The 25,991-nt window shown below is 38.4% G+C and overlaps 1 protein-coding gene across 3 annotated transcripts in view; it reads left to right on the forward strand.

Annotated features, from left to right (window-relative positions):
- Nucleotides 1-24,062, forward strand: part of LOC124044974 (regulator of G-protein signaling 20-like) — an 86,830-nt gene extending 62,768 nt beyond the window's left edge. For all 3 annotated transcript variants that reach the window (XM_046364173.1, XM_046364175.1, XM_046364174.1), the window contains exon 6: nucleotides 23,704-24,062. In XM_046364173.1, coding sequence (XP_046220129.1) covers nucleotides 23,704-23,892 — 189 coding nt within the window. In that variant the 3' untranslated portion in view covers nucleotides 23,893-24,062. The remainder of the gene's footprint in view (nucleotides 1-23,703) is intronic.
- The last annotated feature ends 1,929 nt before the right edge of the window (nucleotides 24,063-25,991 follow it).

Here is a 25,991-nt window from a genome sequence, read left to right on the forward strand (position 1 = left end):
CCCTGCCCTGCTGAGCCAGTCTGGAGAGAGAGACTGGTCTATATCTTCACCACACACCCCTCACACCCTGCCCTGCTGAGCCAGTCTGGAGAGAGAGACTGGTCTATATCTACACCACACACCCCTCACACCCTGCCCTGCTGAGCCAGTCTGGAGAGAGAGACTGGTCTATATCTACACACACACACCCTGCCCTGCTGAGCCAGTCTGGAGAGAGAGACTGGTCTATATCTCACCACACACCCACACACCCTGCCCTGCTGAGCCAGTCTGGAGAGAGAGACTGGTCTATATCTTCACCACACACCCCTGCCCTGCTGAGCCAGTCTGGAGAGAGAGACTGGTCTATATCTACACCACACACCCCTCACACCCTGCCCTGCTGAGCCAGTCTGGAGAGAGAGACTGGTCTATATCTACACCACACACCCCTCACACCCTGCCCTGCTGAGCCAGTCTGGAGAGAGAGACTGGTCTATATCTACACCACACACCCTGCCCTGCTGAGCCAGTCTGGAGAGAGAGACTGGTCTATATCTACACCACACACCCCTCACACCCTGCCCTGCTGAGCCAGTCTGGAGAGAGACTGGTCTATATCTTCACCACACACCCCTCACACCCTGCCCTGCTGAGCCAGTCTGGAGAGAGAGACTGGTCTATATCTTCACCACACACCCCTCACACCCTGCCCTGCTGAGCCAGTCTGGAGAGAGAGACTGGTCTATATCTACACCACACACCCCTCACACCCTGCCCTGCTGAGCCAGTCTGGAGAGAGAGACTGGTCTATATCTTCCTGCTGAGCCAGTCTGGAGAGAGAGACTGGTCTATATCTCACACCCTGCCCTGCTGAGCCAGTCTGGAGAGAGAGACTGGTCTATATCTACACCACACACCCTGCCCTGCTGAGCCAGTCTGGAGAGAGAGACTGGTCTATATCTACACCACACACCCCTGCCCTGCTGAGCCAGTCTGGAGAGAGAGACTGGTCTATATCTTCACCACACACCCCTGCCCTGCTGAGCCAGTCTGGAGAGAGAGACTGGTCTATATCTACACCACACACCACTGCCCTGCTGAGCCAGTCTGGAGAGAGAGACTGGTCTATATCTACACCACACACCACTGCCCTGCTGAGCCAGTCTGGAGAGAGAGACTGGTCTATATCTACACCACACACCCCTCACACCCTGCCCTGCTGAGCCAGTCTGGAGAGAGACTGGTCTATATCTTCACCACACACCCCTCACACCCTGCCCTGCTGAGCCAGTCTGGAGAGAGAGACTGGTCTATATCTACCACACCCCACACCCTGCCCTGCTGAGCCAGTCTGGAGAGAGAGACTGGTCTATATCTACACCACACACCCTGCCCTGCTGAGCCAGTCTGGAGAGAGAGACTGGTCTATATCTACACACACACACACCCTGCCCTGCTGAGCCAGTCTGGAGAGAGAGACTGGTCTATATCTACACCACACACCCTGCCCTGCTGAGCCAGTCTGGAGAGAGAGACTGGTCTATATCTACACCACACACCCTGCCCTGCTGAGCCAGTCTGGAGAGAGAGACTGGTCTATATCTACACCACACACCCTGCCCTGCTGAGCCAGTCTGGAGAGAGAGACTGGTCTATATCTACACCACACACCCCTCACACCCTGCCCTGCTGAGCCAGTCTGGAGAGAGAGACTGGTCTATATCTCACCACACACCCCTCACACCCTGCCCTGCTGAGCCAGTCTGGAGAGAGAGACTGGTCTATATCTACACCACACACCCTGCCCTGCTGAGCCAGTCTGGAGAGAGAGACTGGTCTATATCTACACCACACACCCCTGCCCTGCTGAGCCAGTCTGGAGAGAGAGACTGGTCTATATCTACACCACACACCACTGCCCTGCTGAGCCAGTCTGGAGAGAGAGACTGGTCTATATCTACACCACACACCACTGCCCTGCTGAGCCAGTCTGGAGAGAGAGACTGGTCTATATCTACACCACACACCCTGCCCTGCTGAGCCAGTCTGGAGAGAGAGACTGGTCTATATCTACACCACACACCCCTCACACCCTGCCCTGCTGAGCCAGTCTGGAGAGAGAGACTGGTCTATATCTTCACCACACACCCCTCACACCCTGCCCTGCTGAGCCAGTCTGGAGAGAGAGACTGGTCTATATCTACACCACACACCCTGCCCTGCTGAGCCAGTCTGGAGAGAGAGACTGGTCTATATCTACACCACACACCCTGCCCTGCTGAGCCAGTCTGGAGAGAGAGACTGGTCTATATCTACACCACACACCCTGCCCTGCTGAGCCAGTCTGGAGAGAGAGACTGGTCTATATCTACACCACACACCCTGCCCTGCTGAGCCAGTCTGGAGAGAGACTGGTCTATATCTACACCACACACCCTGCCCTGCTGAGCCAGTCTGGAGAGAGAGACTGGTCTATATCTTCACCACACACCCCTCACACCCTGCCCTGCTGAGCCAGTCTGGAGAGAGAGACTGGTCTATATCTACACCACACACCCCTGCCCTGCTGAGCCAGTCTGGAGAGAGAGACTGGTCTATATCTACACCACACACCCCTGCCCTGCTGAGCCAGTCTGGAGAGAGAGACTGGTCTATATCTACACCACACACCCTCACACCCTGCCCTGCTGAGCCAGTCTGGAGAGAGAGACTGGTCTATATCTACACCACACACCCCTCACACCCTGCCCTGCTGAGCCAGTCTGGAGAGAGACTGGTCTATATCTACACCACACACCCCTCACACCCTGCCCTGCTGAGCCAGTCTGGAGAGAGAGACTGGTCTATATCTACACCACACACCCCTCACACCCTGCCCTGCTGAGCCAGTCTGGAGAGAGAGACTGGTCTATATCTACACCACACACACCCTGTCCTGCAGCCCTGCTGGTCCTGCTGAGCCAGTCTGCTGAGAGAGAGACTGGTCTATATCTACACCACACACCCTGTCCTGCTGAGCCAGTCTGGAGAGAGAGACTGGCCAGCCCTGCTGAGCCAGAGAGACTGGTCTATATCTACACCACACACCCTGCCCCTGCTGAGCCAGCCCTCTGAGCCAGTCTGGAGAGAGAGACTGGTCTATATCTACACCACACACCCTGCCCTGCTGAGCCAGTCTGGAGAGAGAGACTGGTCTATATCTACACCACACACCCTGCCCTGCTGAGCCAGTCTGGAGAGAGACTGGTCTATATCTACACCACACTGGTCTATATCTACACCACACACCCTGCCCTGCTGAGCCAGTCTGGAGAGAGAGACTGGTCTATATCTACACCACACACCCTGCCCTGCTGAGCCAGTCTGGAGAGAGAGACTGGTCTATATCTCACCACACACACACCCTGCCCTGCTGAGCCAGTCTGGAGAGAGAGACTGGTCTATATCTACACCACACACCCTGCCCTGCTGAGCCAGTCTGGAGAGAGAGACTGGTCTATATCTACACCACACACCCTGCCCTGCTGAGCCAGTCTGGAGAGAGAGACTGGTCTATATCTACACCACACACCCTGCCCTGCTGAGCCAGTCTGGAGAGAGAGACTGGTCTATATCTCACACCCTGCCCTGCTGAGCCAGTCTGGAGAGAGAGACTGGTCTATATCTACACCACACACCCTGCCCTGCTGAGCCAGTCTGGAGAGAGACTGGTCTATATCTCACCACACACCCCTCACACCCTGCCCTGCTGAGCCAGTCTGGAGAGAGAGACTGGTCTATATCTACACCACACACCCCTGCCCTGCTGAGCCAGTCTGGAGAGAGAGACTGGTCTATATCTACACCACACACCCCTGCCCTGCTGAGCCAGTCTGGAGAGAGAGACTGGTCTATATCTACACCACACACCCCTCACACCCTGCCCTGCTGAGCCAGTCTGGAGAGAGAGACTGGTCTATATCTACACCACACACCCCTCACACCCTGCCCTGCTGAGCCAGTCTGGAGAGAGACTGGTCTATATCTACACCACACACCCCTCACACCCTGCCCTGCTGAGCCAGTCTGGAGAGAGAGACTGGTCTATATCTACACCACACACCCCTCACACCCTGCCCTGCTGAGCCAGTCTGGAGAGAGAGACTGGTCTATATCTACACCACACACCCCTCACACCCTGCCCTGCTGAGCCAGTCTGGAGAGAGAGACTGGTCTATATCTACACCACACACCCTGTCCTGCTGAGCCAGTCTGGAGAGAGAGACTGGTCTATATCTACACCACACACCCTGTCCTGCTGAGCCAGTCTGGAGAGAGAGACTGGTCTATATCTACACCACACACCCTGTCCTGCTGAGCCAGTCTGGAGAGAGAGACTGGTCTATATCTACACCACACACCCTGCCCTGCTGAGCCAGTCTGGAGAGAGAGACTGGTCTATATCTACACCACACACCCTGCCCTGCTGAGCCAGTCTGGAGAGAGAGACTGGTCTATATCTACACCACACACCCCTGCCCTGCTGAGCCAGTCTGGAGAGAGAGACTGGTCTGGAGAGAGAGATCTATATCTACACCACACACACACCCTGTCCTGCTGAGCCAGTCTGGAGAGAGAGACTGGTCTATATCTCACCACACACCCCTCACACCCTGTCCTGCTGAGCCAGTCTGGAGAGAGAGACTGGTCTATATCTTCACCACTCTTTTTCTTCTTGTCTCAACATTATCTTCACAGACATTTGAGATGTTTTCCCCTGACAGCCGCAGCTCAGTAATCAGCTAGGCCTGTTGCCATGCTTTACCAACCGGTCAAAGGCCTACGAGCTTGTGATTAAAAAAAAATAAGATAAGATAATGATCCTCAATTCCTTTGGTCCTTCTGTAGCTCAGTTGGTAGAGCATGGCGCTTGTAACGCCAGGGTAGTGGGTTCGATTCCCGGGACCACCCATACGTAGAATGTATGCACACATGACTGTAAGTCGCTTTGGACAAAAGCGTCTGCTAAATGGCATATATTTGTGGCTAAGTCATGCTTTCTAAGTCATGCTTTCTTGTGAAGTATTTAGAATGATTTTATTTATGAATATACAGGAGTAATTATGTAGTTTTGGGCATTTTATTTCCATTTACTTCCCTATTAGACCCACCACTATGTCATCTCTCTCCTGTTCTATTGGTTTTCATTTAAACTTTCTTTCTTTGTCCAGAAGCCAGTTGTTGCATCTTTAGATCCCCCTTTCAGTTTCTAACAGAGATGTTCATCTCTGTCACATATGGAACCGCCATCAGGTGTGTTGTTTAGAATGGTGTTGTCCCAGGTGTGTTGTTTAGAATGGTGTTGTCTCAGGTGTGTTGTTTAGAATGGTGTTGTCTCAGGTGTGTTGTTTAGAATGGTGTTTCCCCAGGTGTGCTGTTTAGAATGGTGTTTTCCCCAGGTGTGTTGTTTAGAATGGTGTTGTCTCAGGTGTGTTGTTTAGAATGGTGTTGTCTCAGGTGTGTTGTTTAGAATGGTGTTGTCTCAGGTGTGTTGTTTAGAATGGTGTTTCCCCAGGTGTGTTGTTTAGAATGGTGTTGTCTCAAGTGTGTTGTTTAGAATGGTGTTGTCTCAGGTGTGTTGTTTAGAATGGTGTTTCCCCAGGTGTGTTGTTTAGAATGGTGTTTCCCCAGGTGTGTTGTTTAGAATGGTGTTTCCCCAGGTGTGTTGTTTAGAATGGTGTTTCCCCAGGTGTGTTGTTTAGAATGGTGTTGTCCCAGGTGTGTTGTTTAGAATGGTGTTGTATCAGGTGTGTTGTTTAGAATGGTGTTGTCTCAGGTGTGTTGTTTAGAATGGTGTTGTCTCAGGTGTGTTGTTTAGAATGGTGTTTCCCCAGGTGTGCTGTTTAGAATGGTGTTTTCCCCAGGTGTGTTGTTTAGAATGGTGTTGTCTCAGGTGTGTTGTTTAGAATGGTGTTGTCTCAGGTGTGTTGTTTAGAATGGTGTTGTCTCAGGTGTGTTGTTTAGAATGGTGTTTCCCCAGGTGTGTTGTTTAGAATGGTGTTGTCTCAGGTGTGTTGTTTAGAATGGTGTTGTCTCAGGTGTGTTGTTTAGAATGGTGTTTCCCCAGGTGTGTTGTTTAGAATGGTGTTTCCCCAGGTGTGTTGTTTAGAATGGTGTTTCCCCAGGTGTGTTGTTTAGAATGGTGTTTCCCCAGGTGTGTTGTTTAGAATGGTGTTTCCCCAGGTGTGTTGTTTAGAGTGGTGTTGTCCCAGGTGTGTTGTTTAGAATGGTGTTTTCCCCAGGTGTGCTGTTTAGAATGGTGTTGTCTCAGGTGTGTTGTTTAGAATGGTGTTTCCCCAGGTGTGTTGTTTAGAGTGGTGTTGTCCCAGGTGTGTTGTTTAGAATGGTGTTTTCCCCAGGTGTGCTGTTTAGAATGGTGTTGTCTCAGGTGTGTTGTTTAGAATGGTGTTGTCCCAGGTGTGTTGTTTAGAATGGTGTTGTCCCAGGTGTGTTGTTTAGAATGGTGTTGTCCCAGGTGTGTTGTTTAGAATGGTGTTTCCCCAGGTGTGTTGTTTAGAATGGTGTTTCCCCAGGTGTGCTGTTTAGAATGGTGTTTCCCCAGGTGTGCTGTTTAGAATGGTGTTTCCCCAGGTGTGTTGTTTAGAATGGTGTTGTCCCAGGTGTGTTTTCCAATTTGTAAGTCGCTCTGGATAAGAGCGTCTGCTAACTGACTTAAATGTAATGTAAATGTAAATGTTTAGAATGGTGTTGTCTCAGGTGTGTTGTTTAGGATGGTGTTTTCCCAGGTGTGTTGTTTAGAATGGTGTTGTCTCAGGTGTGTTTTCATAATGGTAATGGTTAAGATACATCACCATAATGTTAAGATACATCACCATAATGTTAAGATAGATACATCACCATAATGTTAAGATACATCACCATAATGTTCTGATAGATACATCACCATAATGTTAAGATACATCACCATAATGTTCTGATACATCACCATAATGTTAAGATAGATACATCACCATAATGTTAAGATAGATACATCACCATAATGTTAAGATACATCACCATAATGTTCTGATAGATACATCACCATAATGTTCTGATAGATACATCACCATAATGTTAAGATACATCACCATAATGTTAAGATAGATACATCACCATAATGTTCTGTTACATCACCATAATGTTAAGATACATCACCATAATGTTCTGATAGATACATCACCATAATGTTAAGATACATCACCATAATGTTAAGATACATCACCATAATGTTAAGATACATCACCATAATGTTCTGATAGATACATCACCATAATGTTCTGATAGATACATCACCATAATGTTAAGATACATCACCATAATGTTAAGATACATCACCATAATGTTAAGATACATCACCATAATGTTAAGATACATCACCATAATGATACATCACCATAATGTTAAGATACATCACCATAATGTTAAGATACATCACCATAATGTTAAGATACATCACCATAATGTTAAGATACATCACCATAATGTTAAGATACATCACCATAATGTTAAGATACATCACCATAATGTTAAGATACATCACCATAATGTTAAGATACATCACCATAATGTTAAGATACATCACCATAATGTTAAGATACATCACCATAATGTTAAGATACATCACCATAATGTTCTGATAGATACATCACCATGATGTTAAGATACATCACCATAATGTTAAGATACATCACCATAATGTTAAGATACATCACCATAATGTTAAGATACATCACCATAATGTTAAGATACATCACCATAATGTTCTGATAGATACATCACCATAATGTTAAGATACATCACCATAATGTTAAGATACATCACCATAATGTTAAGATACATCACCATAATGTTAAGATACATCACCATAATGTTCTGATAGATACATCACCATAATGTTAAGATACATCACCATAATGTTAAGATACATCACCATAATGTTAAGATACATCACCATAATGTTAAGATACATCACCATAATGTTCTGATAGATACATCACCATAATGTTCTGATAGATACATCACCATAATGTTAAGATACATCACCATAATGTTAAGATACATCACCATAATGTTAAGATACATCACCATAATGTTAAGATACATCACCATAATGTTCTGATAGATACATCACCATAATGTGAAGATACATCACCATAATGTTAAGATACATCACCATAATGTTAAGATACATCACCATAATGTTAAGATACATCACCATAATGTTAAGATACATCACCATAATGATACATCACCATAATGTTAAGATACATCACCATAATGTTAAGATACATCACCATAATGTTAAGATACATCACCATAATGTTAAGATACATCACCATAATGTTAAGATACATCACCATAATGTTAAGATACATCACCATAATGTTAAGATACATCACCATAATGTTAAGATACATCACCATAATGTTAAGATACATCACCATAATGTTAAGATACATCACCATAATGTTAAGATACATCACCATAATGTTCTGATAGATACATCACCATAATGTTAAGATACATCACCATAATGTTAAGATACATCACCATAATGTTAAGATACATCACCATAATGTTAAGATACATCACCATAATGTTCTGATAGATACATCACCATAATGTTCTGATAGATACATCACCATAATGTTAAGATACATCACCATAATGTTAAGATACATCACCATAATGTTAAGATACATCACCATAATGTTCTGATAGATACATCACCATAATGTTAAGATACATCACCATAATGTTAAGATACATCACCATAATGTTAAGATACATCACCATAATGTTAAGATACATCACCATAATGTTAAGATACATCACCATAATGTTCTGATAGATACATCACCATAATGTTAAGATACATCACCATAATGTTAAGATACATCACCATAATGTTAAGATACATCACCATAATGTTAAGATACATCACCATAATGTTAAGATACATCACCATAATGTTCTGATAGATACATCACCATAATGTTCTGATAGATACATCACCATAATGTTAAGATACATCACCATAATGTTAAGATACATCACCATAATGTTAAGATACATCACCATAATGTTAAGATACATCACCATAATGTTAAGATACATCACCATAATGTTAAGATACATCACCATAATGTTAAGATACATCACCATAATGTTAAGATACATCACCATAATGTTAAGATACATCACCATAATGTTAAGATACATCACCATAATGTTAAGATACATCACCATAATGTTAAGATACATCACCATAATGTTAAGATACATCACCATAATGTTAAGATACATCACCATAATGTTAGATACATCACCATAATGTGAAGATACATCACCATAATGTTAAGATACATCACCATAATGTTAAGATACATCACCATAATGTTAAGATACATCACCATAATGTTAAGATACATCACCATAATGTTAAGATAGATACATCACCATAATGTTAAGATACATCACCATAATGTTCTGATAGATACATCACCATAATGTTAAGATACATCACCATAATGTTAAGATACATCACCATATTGTTCTGATAGATACATCACCATAATGTTCTGATAGATACATCACCATAATGTTCTGATAGATACATCACCATAATGTTCTGATAGATACATCACCATAATGTTCTGATAGATACATCACCATAATGTTCTGATAGATACATCACCATAATGTTCTGATAGATACATCACCATAATGTTCTGATAGATACATCACCATAATGTTAAGATACATCACCATAATGATACATCACCATAATGTTAAGATACATCACCATAATGTTAAGATACATCACCATAATGTTAAGATACATCACCATAATGTTAAGATACATCACCATAATGTTAAGATACATCACCATAATGTTAAGATACATCACCATAATGTTAAGATACATCACCATAATGTTCTGATAGATACATCACCATAATGTTAAGATACATCACCATAATGTTAAGATACATCACCATAATGTTAAGATACATCACCATAATGTTAAGATACATCACCATAATGTTCTGATAGATACATCACCATAATGTTAAGATACATCACCATAATGTTAAGATACATCACCATAATGTTAAGATACATCACCATAATGTTAAGATACATCACCATAATGTTAAGATACATCACCATAATGTTAAGATACATCACCATAATGTTAAGATACATCACCATAATGTTAAGATACATCACCATAATGTTAAGATACATCACCATAATGTTAAGATACATCACCATAATGTTAAGATACATCACCATAATGTTAAGATACATCACCATAATGTTAAGATACATCACCATAATGTTCTGATAGATACATCACCATAATGTTCTGATAGATACATCACCATAATGTTAAGATACATCACCATAATGTTAAGATACATCACCATAATGTTAAGATACATCACCATAATGTTAAGATACATCACCATAATGTTAAGATACATCACCATAATGTTCTGATAGATACATCACCATAATGATACATCACCATAATAAGATACATCACCATAATGTTGAAGATACATCACCATAATGTTAAGATACATCACCATAATGTTAAGATACATCACCATAATGTTAAGATACATCACCATAATGTTAAGATACATCACCATAATGTTCTGATAGATACATCACCATAATGTTCTGATAGATACATCACCATAATGTTAAGATACATCACCATAATGTTCTGATAGATACATCACCATAATGTTCTGATAGATACATCACCATAATGTTCTGATAGATACATCACCATAATGTTCTGATAGATACATCACCATAATGTTAAGATACATCACCATAATGTTAAGATACATCACCATAATGTTAAGATACATCACCATAATGTTAAGATACATCACCATAATGTTAAGATACATCACCATAATGTTAAGATACATCACCATAATGTTAAGATACATCACCATAATGTTAAGATACATCACCATAATGTTAAGATACATCACCATAATGTTCTGATAGATACATCACCATAATGTTAAGATACATCACCATAATGTTAAGATACATCACCATAATGTTAAGATACATCACCATAATGTTAAGATACATCACCATAATGTTAAGATACATCACCATAATGTTAAGATACATCACCATAATGTTAAGATACATCACCATAATGTTAAGATACATCACCATAATGTTAAGATACATCACCATAATGTTAAGATACATCACCATAATGTTAAGATACATCACCATAATTAAGATACATCACCATAATGTTAAGATACATCACCATAATGTTAAGATACATCACCATAATGTTAAGATACATCACCATAATGTTAAGATACATCACCATAATGTTCTGATAGATACATCACCATAATGTTCTGATAGATACATCACCATAATGTTAGATACATCACCATAATGATAGATACATCACCATAATGTTAAGATACATCACCATAATGTTAAGATACATCACCATAATGTTAAGATACATCACCATAATGTTAAGATACATCACCATAATGTTCTGATAGATACATCACCATAATGTGAAGATACATCACCATAATGTGAAGATACATCACCATAATGTTAAGATACATCACCATAATGTTAAGATACATCACCATAATGTTAAGATACATCACCATAATGTTAAGATACATCACCATAATGTTTATAGATACATCACCATAATGTTAAGATACATCACCATAATGTTAAGATACATCACCATAATGTTAAGATACATCACCATAATGTTAAGATACATCACCATAATGTTAAGATACATCACCATAATGTTAAGATACATCACCATAATGTTAAGATACATCACCATAATGTTAAGATACATCACCATAATGTTCTGATAGATACATCACCATAATGTTCTGATAGATACATCACCATAATGTTAAGATACATCACCATAATGTTAAGATACATCACCATAATGTTAAGATACATCACCATAATGTTAAGATACATCACCATAATGTTCTGATAGATACATCACCATAATGTTAAGATACATCACCATAATGTTAAGATACATCACCATAATGTTAAGATACATCACCATAATGTTAAGATACATCACCATAATGTTAAGATAGATATAATGTTAAGATACATCACCATAATGTTATGATAGATACATCACCATAATGTTAAGATAGATACATCACCATAATGTTCTGATAGATACATCACCATAATGTTCTGATAGATACATCACCATAATGTTAAGATACATCACCATAATGTTCTGATAGATACATCACCATAATGTTAAGATACATCACCATAATGTTAAGATACATCACCATAATGTTAAGATACATCACCATAATGTTAAGATACATCACCATAATGTTAAGATACATCACCATAATGTACATCACCATAATGTTAAGATACATCACCATAATGTTAAGATACATCACCATATGTTGATACATCACCTGATAGATACATCACCATAATGTTAAGATACATCACCATAATGTTCTGATAGATACATCACCATAATGTTTGATAGATACATCACCATAATGTTCTGATAGATACATCACCATAATGTTCTGATACATCACCATAATAGATACATCACCATAATGTTAAGATACATCACCATAATGTTCTGATAGATACATCACCATAATGTTAAGATACATCACCATAATGTTAAGATACATCACCATAATGTTAAGATACATCACCATAATGTTAAGATACATCACCATAATGTTAAGATACATCACCATAATGTTAAGATACATCACCATAATGTTAAGATACATCACCATAATGTTCTGATAGATACATCACCATAATGTTAAGATACATCACCATAATGTTAAGATACATCACCATAATGTTCTGTTAGATACATCACCATAATGTTAAGATACATCACCATAATGTTAAGATACATCACCATAATGTTAAGATACATCACCATAATGTTAAGATACATCACCATAATGTTAAGATACATCACCATAATGTTAAGATACATCACCAGATACATCACCATAATGTTTAGATACATCACCATAATGTTCTGATAGATACATCACCATAATGTTGATAGATACATCACCATAATGTAGATACATCACCATAATGTTCTGATAGATACATCACCATAATGTTAAGATACATCACCATAATGTTAAGATACATCACCATAATGTTAAGATACATCACCATAATGTTAAGATACATCACCATAATGTTCTGATAGATACATCACCATAATGTTAAGATACATCACCATAATGTTAAGATACATCACCATAATGTTAAGATACATCACCATAATGTTAAGATACATCACCATAATGTTAAGATACATCACCATAATGTTAAGATACATCACCATAATGTTAAGATACATCACCATAATGTTAAGATACATCACCATAATGTTAAGATACATCACCATAATGATACATCATAATGTTAAGATACATCACCATAATGTTCTAAGATACATCACCATAATGTTAAGATACATCACCATAATGTTTAAGATACATCACCATAATGTTAAGATACATCACCATAATGTTTAAGATACATCACCATAATGTTAAGATACATCACCATAATGTTAAGATACATCACCATAATGTTAAGATACATCACCATAATGTTAAGATACATCACCATAATGTTAAGATACATCACTAATGTTAAGATACATCACCATAATGTTAAGATACATCACCATAATGTTCTGATAGATCACATCACCATAATGTTAAGATACATCACCATAATGTTCTGATAGATACATCACCATAATGTTTAAGATACATCACCATAATGTTCTGATAGATACATCACCATAATGTTCTGATAGATACATCACCATAATGTTCTGATAGATACATCACCATAATGTTAAGATACATCACCATAATGTTAAGATACATCACCATAATGTTCTGATAGATACATCACCATAATGTTAAGATACATCACCATAATGTTCTGATAGATACATCACCATAATGTTAAGATACATCACCATAATGTTCTGATAGATACATCACCATAATGTTAAGATACATCACCATAATGTTAAGATACATCACCATAATGTTAAGATACATCACCATAATGTTAAGATACATCACCATAATGTTAAGATACATCACCATAATGTTTATAGATACATCACCATAATAAGATACATCACCATAATGTTAAGATACATCACCATAATGTTCTGATAGATACATCACCATAATGTTAAGATACATCACCATAATGTTAATGTTAAGATACATCACCATAATGTTAAGATACATCACCATAATGTTAAGATACATCACCATAATGTTAAGATACATCACCATAATGTTAAGATACATCACCATAATGTTAAGATACATCACCATAATGTTCAGATACATCACCATAATGTTAAGATACATCACCATAATGTTCTGATAGATACATCACCATAATGTTAAGATACATCACCATAATGTTAAGATACATCACCATAATGTTCTGATAGATACATCACCATAATGTTAAGATACATCACCATAATGTTAAGATACATCACCATAATGTTAAGATACATCACCATAATGTTCTGATAGATACATCACCATAATGTTAAGATACATCACCATAATGTTCTGATAGATACATCACCATAATGTTAAGATACATCACCATAATGTTAAGATACATCACCATAATGTTCTGATAGATACATCACCATAATGTTAAGATACATCACCATAATGTTCTGATAGATACATCACCATAATGTTAAGATACATACATCACCATAATGTTAAGATACATACATCACCATAATGTTAAGATACATCACCATAATGTTTGATAGATACATCACCATAAATAGATACATCACCATAATGTTAAGATACATCACCATAATGTTAAGATACATCACCATAATGTTCTGATAGATACATCACCATAATGTTAAGATACATCACCATAATGTTAAGATACATCACCATAATGTTAAGATACATCACCATAATGTTCTGATAGATACATCACCATAATGTTCTGATAGATACATCACCATAATGTTCTGATAGATACATCACCATAATGTTCTGATAGATACATCACCATAATGTTAAGATACATCACCATAATGTTCTGATAGATACATCACCATAATGTTAAGATACATCACCATAATGTTCTGATAGATACATCACCATAATGTTCTGATAGATACATCACCATAATGTTAAGATACATCACCATAATGTTCTGATAGATACATCACCATAATGTTCTGATAGATACATCACCATAATGTTCTGATAGATACATCACCATAATGTTAAGATACATCACCATAATGTTAAGATACATCACCATAATGTTAAGATACATCACCATAATGTTAAGATACATCACCATAATGTTAAGATACATCACCATAATGTTAAGATACATCACCATAATGTTAAGATACATCACCATAATGTTAAGATACATCACCATAATGTTCTGATAGATACATCACCATAATGTTAAGATACATCACCATAATGTTAAGATACATCACCATAATGTTAAGATACATCACCATAATGTTCTGATAGATACATCACCATAATGTTAAGATACATCACCATAATGTTGATACATCACCATAATGTTAAGATACATCACCATAATGTTAAGATACATCACCATAATGATACATCACCATAATGTTAAGATACATCACCATAATGTTAAGATACATCACCATAATGTTAAGATACATCACCATAATGTTAAGATACATCACCATAATGTTAAGATACATCACCATAATGATACATCACCATAATAAGATACATCACCATAATGTTCTGTTAGATACATCACCATAATGTTAAGATACATCACCATAATGTTAAGATACATCACCATAATGTTCTGATAGATACATCACCATAATGTTAAGATACATCACCATAATGTTAAGATACATCACCATAATCACCATAATGTTCTGATAGATACATCACCATAATGTTAAGATACATCACCATAATGTTCATAATGTTAGATACATCACCATAATGTTAAGATACATCACCATAATGTTAAGATACATCACCATAATGTTCTGATAGATACATCACCATAATGTTAAGATACATCACCATAATGTTCTGATAGATACATCACCATAATGTTAAGATACATCACCATAATGTTAGATACATCACCATAATGTTAAGATATCATACATCACCATAATGTTCTGATACATCACCATAAGATACATCACCATAATGTTCTGATAGATACATCACCATAATGTTCTGATAGATACATCACCATAATGTTAAGATACATCACCATAATGTTAAGATACATCACCATAATGTTCTATAGATACATCACCATAATGTTAAGATACATCACCATAATGTTAAGATACATCACCATAATGTTAAGATACATCACCATAATGTTCTGATAGATACATCACCATAATGTTCTGATAGATACATCACCATAATGTTCTGATAGATACATCACCATAATGTTAAGATACATCACCATAATGTTAAGATACATCACCATAATGTTCTGATAGATACATCACCATAATGTTCTGATAGATACATCACCATAATGTTCTGATAGATACATCACCATAATGTTCTGATAGATACATCACCATAATGTTCTGATAGATACTCACCATAATGTTAAGATACATCACCATAATGTTCTAAGATACATCACCATAATGTTCTGATAGATACATCACCATAATGTTCTGATAGATACATCACCATAATGTTAAGATACATCACCATAATGTTCTGATAGATACATCACCATAATGTTAAGATACATCACCATGATGTTCTGATAGATACATCACCATAATGTTAAGATACATCACCATAATGTTAAGATACATCACCATAATGTTAAGATACATCACCATAATGTTCTGATAGATACATCACCATAATGTTAAGATACATCACCATAATGTTCTGATAGATACATCACCATAATGTTCTGATAGATACATCACCATAATGTTCTGATAGATACATCACCATAATGTTCTGATACATCACCATAATGTTAAGATACATCACCATAATGTTAAGATACATCACCATAATGTTAAGATACATCACCATGATGTTCTGATAGATACATCACCATAATGTTAAGATACATCACCATAATGTTCTGATACATCACCATAATGTTCTGATAGATACATCACCATAATGTTCTGATAGATACATCACCATAATGTTAAGATACATCACCATAATGTTAAGATACATCACCATAATGTTAAGATACATCACCATAATGTTAAGATACATCACCATAATGTTCTGATAGATACATCACCATAATGTTAAGATACATCACCATAATGTTAAGATACATCACCATAATGTTCTGATAGATACATCACCATAATGTTAAGATACATCACCATAATGTTAAGATACATCACCATAATGTTAAGATACATCACCATAATGTTAAGATACATCACCATAATGTTAAGATACATCACCATAATGTTAAGATACATCACCATAATGTTAAGATACATCACCATAATGTTCTAAGATACATCACCATAATAGATACATCACCATAATGTTAAGATACATCACCATAATGTTCTGATAGATACATCACCATAATGTTAAGATACATACATCACCATAATGTTAAGATACATCACCATAATGTTCTGATACATCACCATAATGTTCTGATAGATACATCACCATAATGTTCTGATAGATACATCACCATAATGTTAAGATACATCACCATAATGTTAAGATACATCACCATAATGTTCTGATAGATACATCACCATAATGTTAAGATACATCACCATAATGTTAAGATACATCACCATAATGTTAAGATACATCACCATAATGTTCTGATAGATACATCACCATAATGTTCTGATAGATACATCACCATAATGTTCTGATAGATACATCACCATAATGTTCTGATAGATACATCACCATAATGTTAAGATACATCACCATAATGTTAAGATACATCACCATAATGATAGATACATCACCATAATGTTCTGATAGATACATCACCATAATGTTCTGATAGATACATCACCATAATGTTCTGATAGATACATCACCATAATGTTCTGATAGATGCATCACCATAATGTTAAGATACATCACCATAATGTTCTGATAGATACATCACCATAATGTTAGATACATCACCATAATAGATACATCACCATAATGTTAAGATACATCACCATAATGTTCTGATAGATACATCACCATAATGTTAAGATACATCACCATAATGTTCTGATAGATACATCACCATAATGTTAAGATACATCACCATAATGTTAAGATACATCACCATAATGTTAAGATACATCACCATAATGTTCTGATAGATACATCACCATAATGTTAAGATACATCACCATAATGTTCTGATAGATACATCACCATAATGTTCTGATAGATACATCACCATAATGTTAAGATACATCACCATAATGTTCTGATACATCACCATAATGTTAAGATACATCACCATAATGTTAAGATACATCACCATAATGTTAAGATACATCACCATAATGTTCTGATAGATACATCACCATAATGTTAAGATACATCACCATAAGATACATCACCATAATGTTCTGATAGATACATCACCATAATGTTCTGATAGATACATCACCATAATGTTAAGATACATCACCATAATGTTAAGATACATCACCATAATGTTCTGATAGATACATCACCATAATGTTCTGATAGATACATCACCATAATGTTCTGAAGATACATCACCATAATGTTTAAGATACATCACCATAATGTTAAGATACATCACCATAATGTTCTGATAGATACATCACCATAATGTTAAGATACATCACCATAATGTTCTGATAGATACATCACCATAATGTTATAGATACATCACCATAATGTTCTGATAGATACATCACCATAAATGATACATCACCATAATGTTAAGATACATCACCATAATGTTAAGATACATCACCATAATGTTCTGATAGATACATCACCATAATGTTAAGATACATCACCATAATGTTAAGATACATCACCATAATGTTCTGATAGATACATCACCATAATGTTAAGATACATCACCATAATGTTAAGATACATCACCATAATGTTAAGATACATCACCATAATGTTCTGATAGATACATCACCATAATGTTAAGATACATCACCATAATGTTCTGATAGATACATCACCATAATGTTAAGATACATCACCATAATGTTCTGATAGATACATCACCATAATGTTCTGATAGATACATCACCATAATGTTCTGATAGATACATCACCATAATGTTCTGATAGATACATCACCATAATGTTAAGATACATCACCATAATGTTAAGATACATCACCATAATGTTAAGATACATCACCATAATGTTCTGATAGATACATCACCATAATGTTCTGATAGATACATCACCATAATGTTAAGATACATCACCATAATGTTAAGATACATCACCATAATGTTCTGATAGATACATCACCATAATGTTAAGATACATCACCATAATGTTAAGATACATCACCATAATGTTCTGATAGATACATCACCATAATGTTAAGATACATCACCATAATGTTCTGATAGATACATCACCATAATGTTCTGATAGATACATCACCATAATGTTAAGATACATCACCATAATGTTAAGATACATCACCATAATGTTAAGATACATCACCATAATGTTAAGATACATCACCATAATGTTCTGATAGATACATCACCATAATGTTAAGATACATCACCATAATGTTAAGATACATCACCATAATGTTCTGATAGATACATCACCATAATGTTAAGATACATCACCATAATGTTAAGATACATCACCATAATGTTCTGATAGATACATCACCATAATGTTAAGATACATCACCATAATGTTAAGATACATCACCATAATGTTCTGATAGATACATCACCATAATGTTAAGATACATCACCATAATGTTCTGTTAGATACATCACCATAATGTTAAGATACATCACCATAATGTTAAGATACATCACCATAATGTTCTGATAGATACATCACCATAATGTTCTGATAGATACATCACCATAATGTTCTGATAGATACATCACCATAATGTTCTGATAGATACATCACCATAAGATACATCACCATAATGTTAAGATACATCACCATAATGTTCTGATAGATACATCACCATAATGTTCTGATAGATACATCACCATAATGTTCTGATAGATACATCACCATAATGTTCTGATAGATACATCACCATAATGTTCTGATACATCACCATAATGTTCTGATAGATACATCACCATAATGTTCTGATAGATACATCACCATAATGTTCTGATAGATACATCACCATAATGTTAAGATACATCACCATAATGTTCTGATAAATACATCACCATAATGTTAAGATACATCACCATAATGTTCTGATAGATACATCACCATAATGTTCTGATAGATACATCACCATAATGTTAAGATACATCACCATAATGTTCTGATAGATACATCACCATAATGTTCTGATAGATACATCACCATAATGTTCTGATAGATACATCACCATAATGTTCTGATAGATACATCACCATAATGTTAAGATACATCACCATAATGTTCTGATAGATACATCACCATAATGTTCTGATAGATACATCACCATAATGTTATGATAGATACATCACCATAATGTTCTGATAGATACATCACCATAATGTTAAGATACATCACCATAATGTTAAGATACATCACCATAATGTTCTGATAGATACATCACCATAATGTTAAGATACATCACCATAATGTTCTGATAGATACATCACCATAATGTTAAGATACATCACCATAATGTTCTGATAGATACATCACCATAATGTTCTGATAGATACATCACCATAATGTTAAGATACATCACCATAATGTTAAGATACATCACCATAATGTTAAGATACATCACCATAATGTTAAGATACATCACCATAATGTTCTGATAGATACATCACCATAATGTTAAGATACATCACCATAATGTTAAGATACATCACCATAATGTTCTGATAGATACATCACCATAATGTTAAGATACATCACCATAATGTTAAGATACATCACCATAATGTTCTGATAGATACATCACCATAATGTTAAGATACATCACCATAATGTTAAGATACATCACCATAATGTTCTGATAGATACATCACCATAATGTTAAGATACATCACCATAATGTTCTGTTAGATACATCACCATAATGTTAAGATACATCACCATAATGTTAAGATACATCACCATAATGTTCTGATAGATACATCACCATAATGTTCTGATAGATACATCACCATAATGTTCTGATAGATACATCACCATAATGTTCTGATACATCACCATAATGTTCTGATACATCACCATAATGTTAAGATACATCACCATAATGTTCTGATAGATACATCACCATAATGTTCTGATAGATACATCACCATAATGTTCTGATACATCACCATAATGTTCTGATACATCACCATAATGTTCTGATAGATACATCACCATAATGTTCTGATAGATACATCACCATAATGTTCTGATAGATACATCACCATAATGTTAAGATACATCACCATAATGTTCTGATAAATACATCACCATAATGTTAAGATACATCACCATAATGTTCTGATAGATACATCACCATAATGTTAAGATACATCACCATAATGTTCTGATAGATACATCACCATAATGTTCTGATAGATACATCACCATAATGTTAAGATACATCACCATAATGTTCTGATAGATACATCACCATAATGTTCTGATAGATACATCACCATAATGTTAAGATACATCACCATAATGTTCTGATAGATACATCACCATAATGTTCTGATAGATACATCACCATAATGTTATGATAGATACATCACCATAATGTTCTGATAGATACATCACCATAATGTTCTGATAGATACATCACCATAATGTTAAGATACATCACCATAATGTTCTGATAGATACATCACCATAATGTTCTGATAGATACATCACCATAATGTTCTGATAGATACATCACCATAATGTTCTGATAGATACATCACCATAATGTTAAGATACATCACCATAATGTTCTGATAGATACATCACCATAATGTTCTGATAGATACATCACCATAATGTTAAGATACATCACCATAATGTTAAGATACATCACCATAATGTTCTGATAGATACATCACCATAATGTTCTGATAGATACATCACCATAATGTTAAGATACATCACCATAATGTTCTGATAGATACATCACCATAATGTTCTGATAGATACATCACCATAATGTTATGATAGATACATCACCATAATGTTCTGATAGATACATCACCATAATGTTCTGATAGATACATCACCATAATGTTAAGATACATCACCATAATGTTCTGATAGATACATCACCATAATGTTCTGATAGATACATCACCATAATGTTCTGATAGATACATCACCATAATGTTCTGATAGATACATCACCATAATGTTAAGATACATCACCATAATGTTCTGATAGATACATCACCATAATGTTCTGATAGATACATCACCATAATGTTAAGATACATCACCATAATGTTAAGATACATCACCATAATGTTCTGATAGATACATCACCATAATGTTCTGATAGATACATCACCATAATGTTAAGATACATCACCATAATGTTCTGATAGATACATCACCATAATGTTAAGATAGATACATCACCATAATGTTAAGATACATCACCATAATGTTCTGATAGATACATCACCATAATGTTAAGATAGATACATCACCATAATGTTCTGATAGATACATCACCATAATGTTAAGATAGATACATCACCATAATGTTAAGATAGATACATCACCATAATGTTCTGATAGATACATCACCATAATGTTAAGATACATCACCATAATGTTCTGATACATCACCATAATGTTAAGATACATCACCATAATGTTAAGATAGATCACCATAATGTTAAGATACATCACCATAATGTTAAGATAGATACATCACCATAATGTACATGTTCCTGTACATCACCCTCTCTGTTGATCCACTGACAGCAGAGTTAAGACCTTCTCGCTGGTTGCATTTGTCATTTATGTCTGTGGTGGAATGAATGCCTGGACTGTCGTGTCTCGTCCTGGGGGGAGGTACTATTGTATTGGTTATAGACGCTATGCTCCCTTTATCCCTCTAATATCTATTTCCTGTACAACTATAGAAACTCACTGGGTTGGAAATCCATTAGAAATTCACTGTGATGTGGCGATGCTCTTTCCTTTCTTCTCTGGTATTTTGAGTGTTTTTTGACATTTTGTTTATTGAGAGTCAATGGCTAATCTCTGTCCTTCATCCTCTCTGTCCTTCATTCTGTCTGTCTGTCTCTCTGTCTGTCTCTCTGTCTGTCTCTCTGTCTGTCTCTCTGTCTGTCTCTCTGTCTGTCTCTCTGTCTCTCAGGTGAGTCTGGACTCCCGGGTGAGAGAGGTGATTAACAGGAAGATACAGGAGCCTACGCCCTACACCTTTGAGGACGCCCAGCTTCAGATCTATACCTTAATGCACAGAGACTCCTATCCTCGCTTCCTCAACTCGTCTCTCTACAGATCACTGGTTCACCCAGGCTCCCGCACCTCCTCAGAGTCCTAGGCTCACCCAGGCTCCTGCACCTCCTTAGAGTCCTATCGTCACCCAGGCTCCCACACCTCCTCGGAGTCCTAGGCTCACCCAGGCTCCAGCACCTCCTCAGAGTCCTATCTTCACCCAGGCTCCCACACCTCCTCAGAGTCCCAGCTTCACCCAGGCTCTCACACCTCCTCAGAGTCCTAGCTTCACCCAGGCTCCCACATCTCCTCAGAGTCCTAGCTTCATCCAGGCTCCCACACCTCCTCAGAGTCCTAGCTTCACCCAGGCTCCCACATCTCCTCAGAGTCCTAGCTTCATCCAGGCTCCCACACCTCCTCAGAGTCCCAGCTTCACCCAGGCTCCCACACCTCCTCAGAGTCCTATCTTCACCCAGGCTCCCACACCTCCTCAGAGTCCCAGCTTCACCCAGGATCCCACACCTCCTCAGAGTCCTAGCTTCACCCAGGCTCCAGCACCTCCTCAGAGTCCTAGCTTCACCCAGGCTCCCACACCTCCTCAGAGTCCTAGCTTCACCCAGGCTCCCACATCTCCTCAGAGTCCTAGCTTCACCCAGGCTCCCACACCTCCTCAGAGTCCTAGCTTCACCCAGGCTCCCACATCTCCTCAGAGTCCCAGCTTCATCCAGGCTCCCACATCTCCTCAGAGTCCCAGCTTCACCCAGGCTCCCACATCTCCTCAGAGTCCCAGCTTCACCCAGGCTCCCACATCTCCTCAGAGTCCTAGCTTCACCCAGGCTCCCACATCTCCTCAGAGTCCTATCTTCACCCAGGCTCCCACATCTCCTCAGAGTCCTAGCTTCACCCAGGCTCCCACATCTCCTCAGAGTCCTAGCTTCACCCAGGCTCCCACATCTCCTCAGAGTCCTAGCTTCACCCAGGCTCCCACATCTCCTCAGAGTCCTATCTTCACCCAGGCTCCCACATCTCCTCAGAGTCCTAGCTTCACCCAGGCTCCCACATCTCCTCAGAGTCCTAGCTTCACCCAGGCTCCCACATCTCCTCAGAGTCCTAGCTTCACCCAGGCTCCCACATCTCCTCAGAGTCCTATCTTCACCCAGGCTCCCACATCTCCTCAGAGTCCTAGCTTCACCCAGGCTCCCACACCTCCTCAGAGTCCTAGCTTCACCCAGGCTCCCACACCTCCTCAGAGTCCTAGCTTCACCCAGGCTCCCACACCTCCTCAGAGTCCTAGCTTCACCCAGGCTCCCACACCTCCTCAGAGTCCTAGCTTCACCCAGGCTCCCACACCTCCTCAGAGTCCTAGCTTCACCCAGGCTCCCACACCTCCTCAGAGTCCTAGCTTCACCCAGGCTCCCACACCTCCTCAGAGTCCTAGCTTCACCCAGGCTCCCACACCTCCTCAGAGTCCTAGCTTCACCCAGGCTCCCACACCTCCTCAGTCATAGGTTCTCAACATTTCACTCACTCACACTCCTCTCTCTCCCTGTCACATTCTTGATCTCTCTCTCTCTCCCTCTGCTCTGCCCCGCTGTCTCAGTCTCGCTCTCCCTTCATCCTCACTCTCTCATGCTCTTTCACTCCTCTCTCTCTCTCTCTCTCTCTACTCTCCCCCTCTGCTCTTCCTCGCTGTCTCTTTCACTCCTCTCTCTCTGCCTCATTCCATCTCTACCCCTCTGTCTCTCTCCATCCACCCTCCCTCTGTCTCTCTCCATCCACTCCCCCTCTGTCTCTCTCCATCCACCCTCCCTCTGTCTCTCTCCATCCACTCCCTCTCTGTCTCTCTCCATCCACCCTCCCTCTGTCTCTCTCCATCTACTCCCCCTCTGTCTCTCTCCATCCACTCCCCCTCTGTCTCTCTCCATCCACTCCCCCTCTGTCTCTCTCCATCCACCCTCCCTCTCTGTCTCTCTCCATCCACTCCCCCTCTGTCTCTCTCATCCACCCTCCCTCTGTCTCTCTCCATCCACCCTCCCTCTCTGTCTCTCTCCATCCACCCCCCTCTCTGTCTCTCTCCATCCACAGCAGAGTTAAGACCCCCTCTGTCTCTCTCCATCCACCCTCCCTCTCTGTCTCTCTCCATCCACCCTCCCTCTCTGTCTCTCTCCATCCACCCTCCCTCTCTGTCTCTCTCCATCCCTCCCC

The sequence above is a fragment of the Oncorhynchus gorbuscha genome, linkage group LG10, assembly GCF_021184085.1.
Source record: "Oncorhynchus gorbuscha isolate QuinsamMale2020 ecotype Even-year linkage group LG10, OgorEven_v1.0, whole genome shotgun sequence".
Taxonomy (NCBI): Eukaryota; Metazoa; Chordata; class Actinopteri; order Salmoniformes; family Salmonidae; genus Oncorhynchus; species Oncorhynchus gorbuscha.